Here is a 21,073-nt window from a genome sequence, read left to right as displayed (position 1 = left end):
CGCACTGCGCTCAGCCAGCGAGCGGGAACCGGTCTCCACATGGGATCCGAACCCTCGGTGGGAGCGCCACCGTGCTCCCAAGCAGTGCACTTCTCCAGTGCGCCACCGGGCCGGCCCATGGAAGTTCTGATACCATTAATAAAAGTTTTATTTTTCAACTTAAGGAAACTTAACCATCCTCTTAGTTAATGGCAGCCAAGTTTGACAAAGAGAACAATCCATCCCTCCGTTTGCTTGATAGCAAGTTGGGGATTCTGCCATGTTAATTCTATGTAGGCTAAGCAAAGTTAAATATGCAAACAAGGAATGTACCTAGTTCACACTTCATCCAAGAGATTTTTCTAATATCCCCTAAATTGGAATTAGGTCCTCATCTTTGGTGTTTGGAACTCAGATATTCTCTGTTGAATTGATATTTGCCATAGCACCCATTACACACACACACACCCTGCCCCCGGCATCCATCACACTGTGTTATATTTGGCAATTTAGTATACCCTAAACTCATTGGGAGGAGTATCTTTTGTGTTCCTCAGTTCACCTAGCTCAGGGCTTGGCACTCTGAGTTGCACGGTACTTGTCTAGTAAAAGCCGTCATATGATTGTTGAATTATTCACATGTTCAGAATTTTCTCTGTTGAAACTCCCTGATTGTGCGTGCATGTGTCTCTTTCTGCCCCCTTCCTCTCTCTCTCTCCTTCCTTCCTCCTGCTCCTACAATTGAAATTCAGACATTCTGATGTCATCCCAGTTCTACCAATGTAGTAGGTCTTCCACAAGTCAGAAAATACAAAAGTAGTTATTTTGAATGGAAACTCTTTATACCACTTTGGCAGAAAGAGTTTATTTTGGGTTATTGCCTATGCATTTAAGTTTCACTGCCTCCAGATTGATCTGGGTGGAGTAACATCATGTAAGTGTGAACTACCTTCCTGTTTTGTTAAAATATCACGAGTAACTTTTCTAATGACACCTGAACCTGGAAAGGTTGATGAGAGTATCCAATTTATTTTTGAGTACTAAAATATTTCTCAGAGAAAGAGTAATACTTTGTAATTTGGTTAATTATCTTAATTGTTCATCTTCTAACATGTACGAATATTATAAAGGAAGTCTTATGTTTTTAAAAAAAATGCATGAGTGGTCCTGGACTCTTAATATAATCATTTTCCTCTCTCCATCAACCTAGCTGCCATTCTGTGGAAGAATCAAAAAGTCCAGGGTATTCCAGACTGTCTTTTTAAAAATTTTGCTGAACAGTTGGAACTGTAAAATTAACACCCTGTGTTGGGCCGGCCCGGTGGCGCACTCGGTAGAGTGCAGCTCTTGGGAGTGTGGCGGCGCTCCCGCCGAGGGTTCGGATCCCATATAGAGACCGGTCCGCTCACTGGTTGAGTGCGGTGCAGGCGCGACACCAAGGGTTGCGATTCCGTTACCGGTCACGAAAAAAGACAAAAAGGAGGGAAAAAAAAATTAACACCCTGTGAATGTCAGTACGAGTTAAACATGCAGGCTGAACCAGGCATCTTCACATTTCCAGGAAGTGCCCCCATCCTGAGAGGGATTAGTAGGACGTGTGTAGAAACACTTGCACCTCCTCTCTCCTGGTCTAGCCAAGGCATCACCTCCTTCTATCTATGTCATACTGCAGTTTCCCTACCCTACCCACCCTCCCCCATGTTGCCACCATTACACCTTTTTATCTTGGAGAAGGTAGACACGGGTAGTCTTGTGAGAAAGATCTGGTGTACCCCCTTTTGAGGCACTTCACGTGTAACTAATTCTATTACTTCCTTTATTTTGTCTCTCCTTCCTTGGGGAACAAACTCAAGACAATCAGTCTTCTTTCTAGGATCTACTTAAGATGTCCTTATTTCTCACCAAAGAATGTGTAACGTGTGGTGCTCTTTTAGTGTCCTTAGACACAGCTTGCTCTGTGATATTGTATGCATTACTTAGAATAATGCACCCGTATACAATTCAGTCCCTCAGAATATGCCAGATGCCATTCTAAGAGCTGTGGGGAGTATGGATAAGAATAGGGTTTGGGGCCGGCCTGGTGGCGCACTGCTGTAGTGCGCCGCTTGGGAAGCGCGGCGGCACTCCCGCCAAGGGTTCGGATCCCACATACAGACCGGTTCCCGCTCACTGGCTGAGCGAGGCGCGGGAGCAACACCGAGGGCTGTGATCCCGTTGCCGGTCCCGGTCCGGTACGGGGGCGACACTGAGGGTTGCGATCCGTTGCCGGACACGGAAAAAGACAAAAAAAAAAAATCTCTTCATTAATTTCTAATATTGAAGTTGAATGGTTTGGCTAGTATTTAAACTAGTTTTAATTTTATGTCAACGGTATTAACCATCTTGTTTCTAGTACAAAAATAACATTTTATTTGAATACTTGACATGGTGAAAATAGTTCCCCTTGCCTATTCAAGGAAATTGTATCAGCATTTCTCCTGCCTCTCTTGAAAAAGATAATTAGCATACAGTTAAATATGCAAATCCATTATTATATCTGTATCTCTATATGTATATTCCTCTAGTTTAGAAAATAAGTTTCACATATCTTTCTTCCTCTTCTGTTACTGCTCCTGGCTTTACAATAATATTTTTTGAAAATTTTATCTCTACTTACACCACCATTTCCTTTGCTCTGGTTCTTGTGAACCCATCTTTCTAGTCTGCCTTCACTTCCCCTGTTCCACCGAAACTTCTTTCATCAATGTCACAAAAGATAACTACTGCTAAATCCACTGTCACTTTCATGTTCTCATATTATCCAATTTACTTTCAATAAATGACCTCACCCAGTTGAAATATTATCCTTGAAATATTACCTGAACATCATCTCTTCTTGAGACTTCTGCTCCCTTTTTGAACAGTTTTTCTCCTTAGCCTTAGCTAAATCTTCATTATATTTTTGACCTCTAACGATGGGAATGCCCCAGGAATCAACTCTCAGAAATCTGTATTCCCTTACTAGGTAATTCTATCCGGTATGACAGTACGTCAGTTATTGCTATAATAACTCTATATATCTCCCCAAAATTTAGTGGCTTGAAACAACCATTTATTATTTTCTAATGGTCTATAGTTAGCTAAGTTGTTCTGCTTACTTGAGCTGGGAACAGCTGATCTCACACACATCTGTGTTGGTGGGTCAGGTGGGCACTGATTGGTCTAATTTGGCCTCAGTTGAGAGAATTCACCTTTGGTGTACAATGTTTCTCATCCTCTTGTAGGCTAACCCAGGCGTGGTCTCATGGTGGAGACAGAAGAGCCAGTAAGGAAGCAGAAATGCATAAGCACTTATTCATGCCTCAGCCTACGTGCAGTTTGCTTCAGTCCAGTTATGCTCACTGACGAGATGTGAGCTTGCTAACAAAATATCATAATTTTGTGGCAAAACCTCAACTTTAAAGAGATAGCTGATGTAAACAACTTCTCTACTTAGTCTGTAGAGTTATTTCACTTGATGATTCCATTAAGTGGCAAAGACGTCATGGAACTTAAATGTAAAACTCGACAGTGATATTTTACTACTGTTGAGAGTTAAGATCAATCATTAACCCTTAAGAACTGATTTAGATTAATTTGCTATATGGTAAATATGTCATATTAAATATATGTAACTATAATACTTAAAAAAATTTTAGATGGCGTTTCATTTTTAAAAGCTTCCTTCTATCAAAATTTCCTACTTGGCTTTATTTTAATATTGTAAAATATTTAACAAATATTTTTGTTTTAGTAAAATATAACTGAAATTTTAGAGATCACTATAAACGGAAAAGTTGATTAAAAATCAAAAGAAAGGTGTTGGGCTTTGAAATACTAGCTAACATAAAATAATAGCAAAATAACAGCTAAAACTTATTGAATATTTCTTGCACTGCAGGCAATGGTTTTAAATGATTGGCTTCACTACAAAACTCTGTAAAGGAGAGACCATTATAATACTCATTGAACATATGAAAAAGAGATACAAAAGAGCTGAAATGCTTAAATAAAAGCCAAAAAGAGAAATGAGAAAACGTTAAAGTAACTATAATAGTAATGCAGGGACCAGCTATAAATGGTGTTTTTGTTTTTTATATAAGAGCTTTAAAATGTAATTGTTTCTATTTTTCATGCACAATGCTCTTACATAAATTACTTCACAGATTGATAAAACTTTGAGTAATTTTCCCTGAGGAAATGTTGAACCCCCTGCAAACCATTAGAATTACAGTGTATGTTGGGCCGGCCTGTGGCTCACTTGGAAGAGTGTGGTGCTGATAACACCAAGGCCATGGGTTTGGATCCCATGTAGGGATGGCCGGTTTGCTCACTTCAGAGAGTGTAGTGCTGACAACACCAAGTCAAGGGTTAAGATCCCCTCACCGGTCATCTTTTTAAAAAGAAAAAAAAGAAAAAGAATTACAGTGTATGTTGAAAGGTTTGATGGGACCATAGCTGTACAGCTTATTTCTTTTGAAAAAACAAAAACAAAAACGGTTGTAGGGGGAGGATCATAATTCTTTTTTTGTTGTTGTTCATTTACACACAACTGAATGTGTTCGGTCAAGAAAATATTCTATATTTCAGAATGCAACAATCTATAAACAAAATGCTTACCATTTTTCTAGAAGACTTATTTTTCTATAATTTGTGTATAAAATTAAGTGTCTGCCAATATTGTTATAAAATGGATAGGGAAGGGAATTAGGGATTGTAATGCTTGAGATCTGCATTTAAAATCTTTTTCGAAGTAAGCACAGAAGTATTATATGCTTGTATAAGTGTGTTTTCAGAATAAAACAAGAATCCCAGTCCTCTGTCAATATGTGTACTGTTGGTGCCTGTGGACAGCATTGCATCAAAGGGACCTAATTTAGGAAAGGTAAAACTCAGTCCCACAGGACTGGTTGCCATGTTTCCTTGGATCTAGTGCTGCTAATGTGTAAAGCAGAGTAACCAGTATGAAGGAAATTTTGTCCACTAAGATAGTAGGAATGTAGCAGTATACTGTTTACTATATTGCTTATTACATTTTTTCATTTAATTCCGTCAGTAGCCCTGGGAGGTAGGTATTATCATCACTTTATACATAAGGAAACTGAAATTTATAGCGTGGTATTTTGTCCAGGGTCTTTGTTCATTATTGTTGGTGAAGCTGGGATTTGAGCCCATGTGTTCAGCCTCTTGAGTGAATTCTGTATTTTTACCACTAGGTCAGGTTCATCCTACAGGGTCTGAAACCTATGTTTTTTACTGCTGACTTTTTTTCTTTTTATTTTTTCGACTATTCAGAAAGCTTCAAATTGGTACTGGTGTAAATGGAAATCTTGCACGGTCAGGTTCATCCTACAGGGTCTGAAACCTATGTTTTTTACTGCTGACTTTTTTTCTTTTTCTTTTTTCGACTATTCAGAAAGCTTCAAATTGGTACTGGTGTAAATGGAAATCTTGCACTGTCTTTAGAATGGTCTCTGATTGGGGGCGAGGCGTGGGGGCAGCAGTGAATGACGTTACCACAACTGCGTAATGTAGAAAAGTTGAACACGTTAACAAAGCTCTGAATTGTCCACAGTGAAGAAAGCTTTATTTCTGGGAATTTATTCCTTTTCATAGAGTAGCAATGGTGAGCTATCATCAGGGTTCCTGAAGTCTCACTGTTATTTCCCGCTTCCCTGAATATTTTGGGGGGTGTGAAGTTTGTACCTGAGGTACATGAGGCCTTGATGTGCTTTTCTTACGTGTGAAATATTACACATAATATTGGTATATTTTCTTGACTGAAATAGTTCTAACTTGATTGAAGTATAGTACACATATAGAAAAATTCATGTAACGGCTCAGTGAAGTCTCACAAACCACACACAGCCACGGAAGTAGCACAGGTCAAGAAATACAACATAAGCGACACCTCAAAAGGCCCCATTGTGTCCCTTTCCATTGACTGGAATATTTTTAATTTTCCTGTATAAAAATAAAGTTCATCTCATTCTTCATCTCTTAAATTTCTTCGTCATTTGGGCTCTAACATTATTTTCAGAGTCTTCTTTGTAGAGGGGGAACCTTCACTGCAATGCATGTCTTCCTCCTTTCATAATCTTTTTTTTTTCTTCTTTTCTTTTTCTTCATAATCTCATCTCTTGATCAGCCTACTTCCGTTAAACCAAACTGTTTTGTGTGGCTACAAAGTCACACTCAAGGGAATATGAAGGTTGGAATAGAACATGCAACTGTGAGTCAGTTGCTAAGAACATTTTTTGGGATTTTCAAAACTGAACAAAACTTTGGTGAGCTCAACCCTGTATTTGTTAAGAGGTAATGAATGAGCAAATGTTAAGCTGTCTTCCGTTGTGGGAAAATGGTGAGGGGAGCAGCTTCCTCATTCTCAGAACTCTCATCAGGCCTTCAGAAATTAAAATTATCTGTGAAGGTTGTGAGCTTTCATCCAAAACTATAGCAAATTAAATACAGTCTTTGTAGATGCAAAGTCATCCACATAGGGTTCTGGTCTTCTTCTCCACTGCACTTTAGGCTCATTTATGTTCATTTGTGTCCTGTGTTTTGTATATTTAAACATTTGAATAAAACTTAATTTTTAAACATCTTTTAAATTATTTCATCCCACTTTCAGGGCTTCTATGTGAAAGCTGATCTGACAGTGGAGCGGTTCAGTTGTAAGACCTGGTCCCTGGCTCCCAGGGTGGTCCAGGGTTGCAGCTGCACTATACCTCCCGAGTTTTCCCTCCAGCAAAACCAACCTGTTCTTAAATTCTTAAATTAGACAGGTTTAGAGGCATGTGTAACAGCACCTTGTCTATCTGATAAAGTGATATTCTGGATACTAGAATTTTCCAGATAACTCAAATTTTAGCCATTGTTGTACTCAAACATTACATTTAAAAAAGCATTAAACCAAGCTGGCCAGTTAGCTCAGTTGGTTAGAGTGTGGTGTTAAAGCACCAAGGTCAAGGGTTTTAGATCCCTGTACCAGCCAGCCACCAAAAAAAAAAAAAAAAAAAAAAAATTAAAAAGCATTAATTCTTTTTTTCCCCTGCATTCTGGGGGAGAAAAACATGCTAAATGCCTAGTAATAATTTTGTTCTGTAGAAAACCACAGGTCTAAATTGGTGCCAAATCTGGATGTTGCCCTGGAATTTCCCTTACTGGGATAGGGGCCACTTTTTAGGGGGGATTTGCATCTATCTTGGTAAAGGTGACAAGTAGAATGTGCAGCGCTGTGAACTCCTGGCATGTAACACAGTTGTCTTTTTCTGCAACATTATTGGTCACAGATCAAATTGGCCTTTTATAAATGATTACCTTCTTCTGTGTTGATGCCCAAATAGGTCACCATCAGCTGTTTGTCATTGTGACTATCCCATATCTTCCAAGAACTCATAAGAGTGTGTACACACATCACCATTTCAGGAATTCTTAAGGCATTTTGAAAACTCTTGTTCATAAGTCTACGGGGTTTATTATTTTTTTTTTTTTTAGGGGATAATATTTTATAAGAATTCTTAGGCCACGTTTTTCTTCAAACCCTTATTTTTGGTAGATAACAGAATCTTGGCCTTTTAAAGTACTTTTCAGATACATAGCTCCTTTTCTCAAATGCCAATGAGCCAGCATGGCAACACATGACTGCAGTCGCAGCCACTTGGGAGGCCAAGGCAGGAGGATCACTTGAATCCAGGAGTTCTGGGCTGTGGTCCACTATGCTGATCCAGTGTCCTCATCAGTATGTGACCTCTCGGGAGTGAGGCACCACCAGGTTGCCTAAGGAGGGGTGAATTGGCCCAGGTTGGAGAAGGAGCAGGTCAGAAGTCCCATGCTGATCAGTAGTGGGATTTCCGCACCTGTGAATAGCCACTGCACTCCACCCTGGGCAACACAGCGAAACCCTGAGTCTTAAAGCAATAGATAAGGGCCGGCCTGGTGCGCAGCGGCGCTCCCTCCGAGGGTTCGGATCCCATATAGAGACCGGTCCGCTCACTGGTTGAGCGCGGTGTGGGCGCGACACCAAGGGTTGAGATCCCGTTACCGGTCACGAAAAAAGACAAAAAGGGAAAGAAAAAAAAAAAACAATAAATAAAAAATAAAATAAAGGGCGATTGAGAGTGTCTGTGATACCTGTGCAGGGACTGTGACAGTGGCATGGCAGGAAGAAATCCAGAGCACTCTGCTTCCCAAACCTTTGACCTTAGCATGTGCTTTACAATCATCCAGCAACAGAATACCTTTGCTGGCCACAGCGTAGTGTAGTGTTTTTAAAATGAAGATTTAAAAATTATGAGTGTAAAACAAGACTTACTTAAAAGAATCTTAAAAAATAAAAATTGTAAATATCTTACATATTTATTTTAATCGTCGCAGTCTTTAAGAAAGTGCAATTATTTTTTTAAAGGGAGAAAAAAACTGATGAATAGAAAAAAGTTTTCTTCATCATTACACTATCAGTATATTTGTGACTCTTGGAAACTTGGAGGCTGCTGGGATTTTCTAGTAGCTAATATTTTTGGGAGCTTACTGTTTGCATTTATTAACTCTTGCAAGATATGCCACCTTGTCATATGCATATATACACTTAAAATCAGTGACTGGCACCTATGGCCAGAGGCTGGCAAGCATCACAAATAAGCACCAGCACTGCAAAACTCCTGAGGGCATAGCCTCTGTTCAGAAGTGAATTAGCCGTGATACAGCTTGGCTAATTGTTGATTATCTGTCAGTCTTCTCTCTCCTTTCTAATGTTGTATGTCACTTTGAAATGTTATACTCTTTAAAGCAATCTAGGTTCTGATTTGGCTATGAGTATAGTATCGTTCAGAATCTTGAATAAATTATTTTGTAAAGAATTTGAGCAGTTATCAAATCTTATTAGTGAATCAATTTTTTCTGAATTTTAATGTCTAACATTTTTTTAAATTAATAAACTTTTTTATTTTTAGAGCCGTTTTACGTTCACAGCAAGATGGAGCAGAAAGTTCAAAGTTCCCATTTACCCTCTGTCCCCACATACGCACAACCTCCCCCACATCACCGTTCTTCATTAGAGAGGTACATTTGTAGCAATCAAGAAACCTACATTGACACATCATAATCACCCAAAGTCCGTAATTCATGTTAGGGTTTCCTCTTGGTGTTGTACATTCCATGGGTTTTGACAAATGTATAATGACATGCATCCCCCATTGTAGTGTCCTACATAATATTTTCACTCTCCTAAATATCTTCTATGCTTTGAATAAATTATTTTGTAAAGAATTTCACCAAATTCCTCTTAGAACTTTGTTATGTAGTGTAGATTAACTACCACTGTGCAAGTCCACATTTTCCTGTGCTTACTACTTTGGAGTTGTGCTCACATTTCTGTTTTCTCTTTTAAGTCACCAAATTTATGCCTTCTGTCCTTTGCCTTTTGTTAGAAGTCTAAAATTCATAGAGTGGCTTTTATACTCTGCCTAGTCCTGTTCTCCTTTTTATTATTGTACAGATTACAGTGTCATGGCCTCACAGGAGGCAGCATTGGAGGGAACACTTGTTTGGAATCTGAAAATCTGGGTGTGCTTATTAGCTATATGATGTCACTAGCTTGTAACTTTGGGTGGCCACTTTGTTTTTTTAGATCTGTTTTCACATTGGTAGAATGCAGTGGTTCAGTAACGTGATCACTCTATGCCTTCCACCTGACTCGTGCTGGTTGGTATGCTTGCACCGTGAACTAACTTGAGCATACGTGGTTCTTGAGGGTTGTCGAAGTGAGTAGGATTTGCCATCTTTTTCATTAAAATAGTTTTCCTATACAAGAGAGTATGGTTGTGCTCACAAGCAACGGCATTATGGAGCTGTTTAGTGGATGCCTGTACTTGGAATAACCTAGAGAAGTTATTAGGGAATCCCAGGACTGGATCACTGTAGATACTGGAGGGTGGCTGAAGATCTCTAGAGAAGTCTAAAAGCTTCTGTCTGTTGCTACTCACTTCTGCTTTTACAAAACCTCTTATTTAAGACTTATTTACAGACTTAATTTAATCTTTATCAGGCTCCCTTTTATTCTCTGATGTCAGTATTTGCTTTCCAGAATATCCTCTCCAATTTTCTCTTTTTAAAAAACTAAATCTGGGGGCTGGCCCGGTGGCACACTGGATAGTGCGCCGCTTGGGAAGCGCAGCGGTGCTCCCACCCGAGGGTTCGGATCCCACATACGGACCGGTTCCCGCTCACTGGCTGAGCGAGGCGCGGGAGCAGCACCGAGGGTTGCAATCCCGTTGCCGGTCCCCGGTCCGGTACGGGGGCAACACTGAGGGTTGCGATCCGTTGCTGGACACGGAAAAAGACAAAAAAGACAAAAAAAAAAACAAAAAAAACTAAATCTGTTACTTTTCCCCATTCTTCTTTCTGTTTTCCTACTGAGGGTTTAATTCCAGATGTTTGAGAGCCTGAATTTGGGTTTTCTGAGATGATTTCCTTTTAACTTAACAGTGTTTAACATAATGCTGGTTGTTTGAAGTTAAAAGAAGTCTTACATCCATGTAACTGATAACACTTTAAGACCTTTCACAGGCAAAGCTAAAAAACAGCAGCAGTTGTCTTGTGGCTACCCTTTTAAAAGGGAAAAGGAAATTATTGATTTTTTTCCTTGTCTTATTTCTTTTCAGGTTTTGAATGAAGAATGTGATCAGAACTGGTACAAGGCAGAACTCAATGGAAAAGACGGCTTCATTCCCAAGAACTACATAGAAATGAAACCACATCCGTAAGTCTGGCTCCACTGACTTCCTAAGGGTCGGCCTACCTGCTTGTTTCAAATACTGTTTCTAAAATTGAGATCACTGGGATGGATGTCATACTTTTTATTCTGTCTTTCCAGGGAATTAACAAAGCGTGTTGATTTTGCATGTTAATAGTAATGTATGGCTGGGCTGGCCAGTTACCTCAGTTGGTGAGAGCACAGCCGTTTAACACCAAGGTCAAGGGTTTGGATCCCTGTACTGGCCAGCTGCAAAAAAAAAAAAAAAAATCATAGTATATAATGATAGTGTAATGGCCAATAATAGTATGGGTTTTAGATTGATAATAAGTATCAGTGATCTTCAAAAATAAAACAGTTGTTTTTCAGGTCCATAATTCTTTTTCTATTAAATCCTTGGCACCAGATGTTTTTCATAATTCTGCATTTTTTGAGTTTTAGGAAGGGTACTTACCATGTGGTTTTGTGTTTATATGTTTGATGACCCTGTGGGATAGTATCTTAATGTCTTTGTACCGCCAGAGCACAGCACTTAGCATATAATAGTTCTCCGTAAATGTTTGTTCCTCTATCTTAGTGTTCCCAGTTTAGAAAGAAATATACTCTCCTCCAGAATGCTGAGAGCAGTGAACATTTTAAATTTCTTCCAGGACCCCCACCTCCTGATTTATATTGATATGTGACAGTGGGACACTGGGAACCCTGACAGATACTGTTCTCCCATCTTCACTCACCCCTCTTTCATTGGCCCTGCTACTACCTCAAAAGCAGTCATTTGAATACTTTGTGAGTATGTCAGAAAGAAGCCAAGGCTTTCGAGGCTCAGACAAGTTACCATTGAGACATTGTCTACTGGGTTTAAACACCAAGTGGTGTGTAAGACTTTCAGATGACTTGCTTTCTCTAGTTGCAGCCCATTGGTCCCTCTCCCCTGTTATCACTGCTCTCACATGATAGTGTACCTGTCATTTCTCTTCCCCCAAGTACCAGAGCAAAGATCTTTTTTTTTTTTTTTTTTTTTTTTTTTAAAGATGACCGGTAAGGGGATCCTAACCCTTGACTTGGTGTTGTCAGCACCACGCTCACCCAGTGAGCTAACCGGCCATCCCTATATGGGATCCGAACCCGGGGCCTTGGTGTTATCAGCACCACACTCTCCCGAGTGAGCCACGGGCCAGCCCTGGAGCAAAGATCTTAATAACACGTTATGCTTCTTTATATTCCCCCAAATGCCCAAAATGTCATTTTACATGTATGTTATAAAGCTAGAAGGGGCTTTCAGGGTCATCTAATTCATTCTTCTTTATCCTGCATATTTTGAAAGCTTCTAGTATTTTATTTCACTGCCAGTAATTTATGAATGTAGCTGTCATTATAAAAGACTCAACAATATGGAAAGCCGCAGAGCAATATATGAGTTTGTCCCCATATACGTACCCTTGCAAAGATAATGGCCACTAGCAAATAAATGTGGGCCAAACACTACCTTAGGAACTGAACCCCTAACCTGTTCTAAAAAGATGGTTTGTCTTCTGTAAAATGAAACAAATGATTCAGGAGCCTCCCTATAAAAACTATCTATTGAGTTCATGGTGAATAATTATGTGGCAGGGACTGTGCTAGGTTCTGGGAAGTTGTGTTCCTTAGTTAACTTGTGATATAATAAAATTTCCATAGAGTTCATGTGAAAGCTTTTGAGATCACATCCGGGAAACTGTACCCTGGAGACTGAAGTTTGACAGTAGGAAGATGTTGATACCATGATGGAGAAACTGGGCGGTCTTCAAGGAAACTTCTTTTTACTTCCAGGAGAACTAGGCACCTTATAATGGCTCAATAAATGCTTCGTTGAATGATTTACAAGGAGAAAACCAGTCTAATTTGTAGAGTATATTTTTCTAGTTTTTGTCTGGAATGAGCACCATTTCTTATCTTCATAAATATATGAGTTTGATCTCCCCCCAAAAGATTTGAGGTTCCTTGAAGAATTTGTCTTCTGCTTTTTTTTTTTTTTGTCTTTTTTCGTGTCCGGCAACGGGATCGCAACCCTCGGCGCTGCGCCTGCCCCTCGCTCAGCCAGTGAGCGGGAACCGGTCTGTATGTGGGATCCGAACCCTCGGCGGGAGCGCCGCCACGCTTCCCAAGCGGCGCACTGTAGCAGTGCGCCACTGGGCCGGCCCCCATTCTGCTTTTTTACTCTATTATAACTTGTACCTTCATACCAGCCAGCTGCCAAAAAGAAAAAAAGGGCTGGCTAGTTTGCTCAGTTGGTTAGAGCGTGGTGGTATAACACCAAAATCAAGGGTTCAGATCCCCATACCAGCTAGCCACCAAAAATAGTAATAATAATAACTTGTACCTTGCTTTTGCACATGGTAACTCAGTAAATAGTTTTGAATTGGTACTCAGGCCAAAATTCTTGATAATAGAACCCAAAAGCATTAAATGTTCAAAGGCATATGCACATAAGATTGGGGGTTAACATGCAGCCATGCCCAGGTTACTAAAATATAGGCACAAGTGGTGATGAACAAGAAGCTGAGCACGACTTTCTTACAGATTTCCTGTGAAATGTGCTAAGCACAGCTTTGTATTCTTACAGCCATTTAGTGTCAGTATTTGCTTCAGGTGGTTGTTCGTGCTTTTCATGGAATGCACTCTACAGCAGAAGCATTGGGCAATAGTTACTGGGAGTGTGAGGGGCCACTGGGTCACCTAGCACATACTCCCTGAGTCCCATATAAACCAAATTATTTGTGCATTTCTGTTTCCATCAGTCCATCCTCAGAGTAAACCCCAGATCAAGGTTGATTAAACTTTTTCTGTATGAGCTAGATAATAAATATTTGAGGCTTTGTGGGCCACATACAGTCTCTGTCTTGTCAAATATACATATATATATTTTTAAAATTTTCTTTTAACAAATGCTCAACATCACTCAGCATCCGGGAAATGCAAATCAAAACCACTTTGAGATACCATCTCATTCCAGTGGGGATGGCTAAGATCCAAAAGACTGAGAATGATAAATGCTGATAAGGTTGCAGAGAAAAAGGAACCCTCCTGCACTGTTGGTGGGATTGCAGAATGGTGCAGCCTTTATGGAAAATGGTATGGAGTTTCCTCAAACAATTACAGGTAGATCTACCATATGAGCCAGCTATTCCACTGCTGGGAATATACCCAGAGGAATGGAAATCATCGTGTTGAAGGGATACCTGTACTCCCATGTTTAGTGCAGCACTATTTACAATAGCCAAGAGTTGGAACCAGCCTAAATGTCCATCAGATGAGTGGATAAGAAAAATGTGGTACATCTACACAATGGAATACTACTCAGCTATAAAAAAGAATGAAATACTACCATTTTCAGCAACATGGACGGACTTAGAGGAAATTATATCAAGTGAAACAAGTCAGGCACAGAAAGAGAAATACCTCATGTTCTCACTTATTTGTGGGAACTAAAAATAAATAAATAAGTATACAAACCAACAGTGGGGGGGGGGAGAAGACAACAATCAGCAATTCCTTGAACTTGTTAAGACAAGTGAACAGATATGATGTTGGTGGGGGGAGGAGGGGAATGGGTAAAGGGACACCAAAATCAACTACATTGTATATTGATAAATTAAAATTTAAAAAAAATTTTTTTAATTAAATAAATACATTACACAGAAAAAGAAAAAATAACAACCTATTAAAAATTTTAAAAACAGTCATAGGTTGTGGGCCACACGAAAACAGATTTAGGCCAAGGACCATAGTTTGCTGGCCCCTGCTCTAGATCCCACGATAACAAAATCAACTTAAGTTCCTTTTCATGTTCATATTTTCAGACTGAAAGCAAATTTAACAGAACGACATAATGTAATTTTTATATTAAATAAAATGCCTGTGTCTCTAAATCCTTGTTTTTCTTCAGATTGTTTCAGGTAACATAGGCCTTTTGAATCTGACTGTTGAGAAAACATAGGAAAAGGCCATCTTCCTTGGAAAGTTATAGTTACTGGCAGGTTGACTGGGAGAGTCACTGTTGTGCCTTGACCTTTCCCCCCACTGTAACAAACTTTGGAATAATTGATTGGGAATCATCCATCCAGCACAGGCTCCGCTGTGGTGGTGTTCTCAGACTCTAGCTGAAGGCTAGGCCGTGCTCATCCACTCTGAGCTCTGAAAAAGGAAGCTAAAAACTTAAAAACCATTATTTATCCAAGTCTGCCATATTGCCAAAAGAGACTATGCTTGTGCCTATGTGGAGGTATGGCCTTACAGGCCTAACAGTCCCGTTATAGGACTGCTCAGTGGCTGGACGTTTGCAGGTGTAGGATCAGGTCAGTTTCATAGCTGTGGTGCAGCACAGAGTCCCTCCCCTTCCCCCCCCCCCTTTTTTTTTAGGTCAGGAAGGGCGCAGGAAGTATAAAATGAAATGCAGCTTCACCTAATACAGCATTTGAATAAACAAATTAAACACAGACTACAAAATGATTGTGGGCATTTGTGTTGTAACATGAGTTGTATATACTGGGGGTGGATCCAAATAAGTATGTGTTTTTCATATTAAATGTACATGGACAGGAGCCTATGGGATGTATAGAGAATTAAATTGGGAAATAATCCTTCTCCTCCCCTTAGCTTTCTCCCTTGCTATTTCTTTTGTAGTATAAACCCATCTTTTAAAAGCTTTTTAAAACATTTGACCATAGGCATGCAGTTACACCATTAAAAGAAGTAATCAAATATATAAATGATATAAAATTTTATGGAAATGTAGAGTGGTGGTATTTAAATGTTTTAACTGGAGTGTGGGGGACATCTTTTAGAGAGAGCACATGCGTGCCTCTCTGTTTAGTAGAAATAGCAGATATAAGAGAAATTTTTGTTTAATAAAATGGTCTCCAAACCATTTCTTTTTCGAAATAGAAATTTTCTATTTCTCTGAGTTCTTGTAACAGGTGTGTGTTTATTTTGTAAAAATGCCAATAGATTGCTTTTCTATATTTGTAATTTATACTTCACTACAGTTTTTTAAATTGAAAATAGAATTGAATTCATTTTAAGCTGAGGGCAAGAAAACACCGCCCTATGTATTTGTGCACCATGGGGAAAGTTCTGAAGACATACAAATTATAACTGCCAACAGTTGCTGCCTCTGGGGAGTTTTCCTAAGGGGAGAGTCTTGCTTTTTATTTTTAATTCATGCACATCTAGTCTGTTTTAATTTATATCCATTACTTTATACCTTTAAAAAAGGAAAGTCCCTGTCTGGTGGGAAGATCTTGGGGGTCTAGGAGGAAAGAGAATGTGGCTGTTGAGAAACATGCCCCCTGCCCGGGTGCAGTGTGAGAGAGTGGAAGCATGGCCCTCGTGTGGATCTTCACCCTGTCGCACCTGGTCGTGTGCATGCTGTGCACAAGTACATTACGAGCCCTAGAGCACCAGAGACTAGAAGATGCTTAAATGGTCTCGATACTGTTAGCTGTCCTTTCATATTTAGAGACCATTCTGTTCTATTAATACACAATTTCTCTTGTGTGGCCTGATTGCCAGGCACTGCAGGATTTACCCTTGAGTTATTTGTAGAAGCAGGAGGATGGATTTGTACCAGCTCCTCAGTAGCCTGGCATTAGAGTATGCAAAATGAGAGAGATGAAGTCGGTAGATGGAGGTACTGTTCAGAGGTTACTAAGGGCAACTTCTGACTGTATCCTTCCCAGCAGCTCCCGTCTGTTTGAATTTTAGTACCATTTATTATTTTAGAGATCTTTAAATATGGTTGCTTATAGCTAAGGTAGATATATAAGTTAAATTTATAATATTAATGAACTGTTGGGTCCATTTGATACTATAGTTTGCATATTAAATGAATGCTAGTTACATAAAATAGGTCTTTATTAGCTATAAATAACATTTTTGCTTTCTAAAAATAGTAAAACAAAGTCAGTTTTGAAAAGAGCATTGCTTTCATGGTTCCTTCATCCTAATTAGTAATGGTTTTCATTTGAAACAGCCAGTGACTCTAAGCTCTTTTAGAAATGGCTATGACTAGGGGCCGGCCCGGTGGCGCACTGCTACAGTGCGCCGCTTGGGGGCGCGGCGGCGCTCCCGCCGAGGGTTCAGATCCCACATACAGACCGGTTCCCGCTCACTGGCTGAGCGAGGTGTGGGTGCAACACCGAGGGTTGCGATCCCGTTGCCGGTCCCGGTCCGGTATGGGCGCGACACTGAGGGTTGCGATCCGTTGCCGGACACGAAAAAAAGAAAAAAAGAAATGGCTATGACTCTAAGCTCTTTTAGAGGCGTTCCCCTCCTCTTCTTCCTGGTAAGCCACAGGCCAGTTGTTCCCATAGTTTTGTGCAAATTCAACCACTCTCTCTTCTGGCCAAGGTGCATTAGCATTGGGAGAAGAAGAGTCTGTAACTTGCTTCAAATGAAAAATCTTAATTTTGCAACTAGCTGCTATGCATATGGTAAATTATAGTGTTCCTGAGGGCTTCTAAAAGCTAATCTCTGAGCAGTGACCACAGAGAGAGGCCCTGAGAGGAAAGCTGACCTTAGTTACTGGTAGAGGCTGCTCTCTCAGGCTGAACCTTTTCCCTTTGGGCTGTTAGCAGAAGTAGCTCTGTCTCCATCTTCTGGGCCCTGCAGGTTTCCTCCCCTTTTCTCTTATTCCCAGTGTAGCAAAGCTGTGACGTTATCAAATGGCTGCACGAAGGGGCCTGACTCCCCTTGTGTGGTTCATCCGGTACTCCTCAGATCCTCAGACCTGGGCTTTCCCCGGGTGCCTTTCTGATGAGTCAGTAGGGAGCCTAGTGAGCTTTGGCCTGGGAGGCCCATTTTTTAAGTATCTTTCTCTATAGAAAAAGTGGCCCATGCCAGTGCCTTGATGAGTCACTTTCTGGAAAGTAGAGTAGGGTGGAGTCATTTGAAGGTCTCCCTCTAGGGGATAACCTGACGGAACATCATCATTGGGCATGGTAAGACTGGAGGGTAAAGAGAGAAGCCCCTTCCTCTGGCAAGGAGTGTTGTGTTGCTCACATTTCAAAGGCTGAATAACCCGTCTCTTTGTGGGGAAGCAGATGTTGACTGGCTTGCCTTCCTTCCTTAGGTGGTTTTTTGGCAAAATCCCCAGAGCCAAGGCAGAAGAAATGCTTAGCAAACAGCGGCATGATGGGGCCTTTCTAATCCGAGAGAGTGAGAGTGCTCCTGGGGATTTCTCCCTCTCTGTCAAGTAAGTATTTCCTGCTTTAGTTGCCTGGAATCCTGTCCCCAACTGATCTAAATTGTGAAGCCATCGGTCAGGTGTCCAGCTACACACAAACTAATGGAGATTTAGCCTAAACAGTATATTGGTTTTACATTAAAATCCTAATTTGGCGCTGCTTAAAAATTAGTTCTTGCAGCACTGGGTTTAGATTCTCACTTGGAAACAGTTTTTAGGAGCTGAGCAGCAGCTCCCCTTCAGGCAGCATGTGCTTGCCAATGTTCCCTGTCCCCCCTGCCTATTAGTTATCCCTCATTGGAGCACCCTAGCCCTCTGTGGGATTCCTGCAGTTCTCTCCAGTGGAATAACTGATGGCCATTTCAACTGTCTTTGCTTGCTTTTACCAGATAGCTAGCTCAAATCTAGCAACCCCTTCCCAGGCCTTTCACATTAACTTAAGAAGGTTATCACGAGGGATTTGGAGATTTTGCTTTCCCTAGGGGTAAATTTAAATGTGGTAGGGAGCTGATAAGCAGGGAATAGGGAAGACAGAGTTTTACAACTTTGGAAACCATGGAGAATATAAATTGGAACTTTAAGGATTGTAAGCAAATCACACCTCATCTGCGCAATAAGGATTTTGAATTAGATTGTTATTTCCATATGTTTTTTGGCTTTCAGTCCTTTTCTAGCTAATATATTAGCACAGGAAACACTCCCCCAGGAATCTTACAAATCACTTTATTTATACACAAAGAAGTGATTAGGTTAAACACTCAGATCACTATTTTATTATAGATTACATTAAGATTGTTTTTGAAAGGAAGGCTATAAAACAATCTTTAATTTACAAATGATGTAAAACATGAAGCTTTTCAATTTCAGAAATGAACTTAATATCTTGTTTTATTTTAGGAACAATGTATGGTTCAAGAGTAGTGTTTTTTTAAAAATGTAGATTTAAATTTATAGTTGTGTTCTTTTTCTAAATGAAGATATGAGAGGTTTCGGTGATATTTGTAATACTTCACAAATACATTTGCAGTGGAAGTTTAATTCCTAACGTGAAAAGGTCAAACTGGATATAATGATCAGTTTTCCTCTTGTAACAAGGGCTTTTTGAAGGCTTTGATTGAACATATGCAGGTAAGGTCTAATGAAGAGCATGTTGGGTGGGTTTGTGGAATTATCTTTATGCTTCTCACTAATTCATATGTCATCTGTTTTCCTTACATTTTGTACTGATCCGAGTATAAATTAAACTGTAGGACAGGGAATACAAGCAATTAGTCATTGGGCGACAGCCAGATTCACTTATTGGGGCAATTGCAGTGTTGGGCTGGGGGCCTGCCAGTCTGCTGGGCACCAGTCACTGCGTATGCAGGACTCTCCAACCCCACTCTCTTTATCAAATAAAACCCTTTAAGAAGTTAATGTAGGGCCGGCCCAGTGGCGCACTGGAGAGTGCGCCGCTTGGGACCGCAGTGGCGCTCCCGCCAAGGGTTCGGATCCCATGTGGAGACCGGTTCCCACTCACTGGCTGAGTGCGGTGCGGGTGCAACACCGAGGGTTGCGATCCCGTTGGGCCGGCCCAGTGGCGCACTGGAGAGTGCGCCGCTTGGGACCGCAGTGGCGCTCCCGCCAAGGGTTCGGATCCCATGTGGAGACCGGTTCCCACTCACTGGCTGAGTGCGGTGCGGGTGCAACACCGAGGGTTGCGATCCCGTTGGGCCGGCCCAGTGGCGCACTGGAGAGTGCGCCGCTTGGGACCGCAGTGGCGCTCCCGCCAAGGGTTCGGATCCCATGTGGAGACCGGTTCCCACTCACTGGCTGAGTGCGGTGCGGGTGCAACACCGAGGGTTGCGATCCCGTTGCAGGTCCCCTGTACGGGCGCGACACCGAGGGTTGCGATCCCGTTACCGGTCAGTAAAAAAGACAAAAAAAGGAAAAACAAAAACAAAAAAAGAAGAAGTTAATGTATTTATTGTTTTAGAAATAAATTTGAAACAGATGTCATTAATATCTTTAACAACACAAACACCTTTGCAAATCAGCAGTCTCTGAGACATTTCTCTATTTTCAACACGTTCTGAGTATGTGATTTAGAACACTGTAGTTGACGTAACACTCACTGTTAGGGATGCTACACTCATAGAAACCGGCTGCATTGCACTGGTGGGAGTGGCCTCTGTGGGGCCAGAAGTGCCATTTGAATATGCCCTTCCTAATGAAGCTCTCTCCCATGCATATTTTCTCCTGCATGAAAAGCAACACTGTTTCTGCACACTCGCTATCCTGCACTCAGCGGCTCCCTTGGAGCGCAGTGCTGCCACCTGCAGGATGGTTTTTAGGAAGTGTTTGGTTTCTTGAAGCTTCAAGACTGAGGGAGAGGAGAGACCCATGCATTGAACGGTGTTTACAGAGAGCCTTGTGAGGGCCTCGCAGTGCACAGGACAGGCAGAGCCCTCACTGAGCTGGTACTGCTATGACGACCCCGTGGGCCAGTGCCAGTCAGTCACACACTTGCTGGTTTTGCTGGCCAGTGTAAAAGGGAGCATGAAGAAGTTTTTGGTGCCTGGGCCTCTTTTTTTTTTATTTTAAGAAAATGTACTTTTATTATTTTTTACATCCTAGGATGTTGTTGTGGAGCAGTTGGAAGGGAGAGGGAGAGGGGAAAGGGAAAAGAAATGGGATGGAAGAAGGAGGAAGGAGGAAGGGTGAGATTGAGGCCTGTGTCATCCCCCTCATTCCCACAGGGGAGACCGGGGGGTTTCCAGCGGTGGCTTGGTCATTGCTGGGCTGGGTGCAGATGTTAATTGGTGTGGCAAAAGCCCTTGCCCCCCACCATCACAGCTCAGGAACCCGGGCCCCTTCTTGCTGAAGCTTGGTGGTTGTTGCTGGGCTGATTGCATGTGTCAGGGGGGCGTGGCTGAAGCCCAAGGCCCCCCATTGCCCCGGCTCAGGAGAGCCCAGGCACTTCCTGAGGTGGCTTGGTGGTTGTCACAGGGCTGGCTGCGGGTATGGGGGAGGCATGGCTGAGGCCTGGGCCTCTTTTATTGTCCCGGTATGTCCTTTTGTTCTAAGACCTTTTTCCCATGAATAACTAAGATTCTTGGCTG

The 21,073-nt window shown here is 41.3% G+C and overlaps 1 protein-coding gene across 1 annotated transcript in view; it reads left to right on the top strand.

Moving 5' to 3' along the window:
• Positions 1-21,073, top strand: part of GRB2 (growth factor receptor-bound protein 2) — a 74,081-nt gene that overhangs the window by 50,882 nt on the left and 2,126 nt on the right. The window contains exons 3-4 of the mRNA XM_008566070.1: positions 10,659-10,756; positions 17,859-17,981. Coding sequence (XP_008564292.1) covers positions 10,659-10,756; positions 17,859-17,981 — 221 coding nt within the window. The remainder of the gene's footprint in view (positions 1-10,658; positions 10,757-17,858; positions 17,982-21,073) is intronic.

This window comes from Galeopterus variegatus, unplaced genomic scaffold (assembly GCF_000696425.1).
Source record: "Galeopterus variegatus unplaced genomic scaffold, G_variegatus-3.0.2 Scaffold219, whole genome shotgun sequence".
NCBI classification, from domain to species: domain Eukaryota; kingdom Metazoa; phylum Chordata; class Mammalia; order Dermoptera; family Cynocephalidae; genus Galeopterus; species Galeopterus variegatus.
The sequence above is the reverse complement of the archived record's forward strand: the minus strand, read 5'-3'. Positions and strand labels throughout refer to the sequence as shown.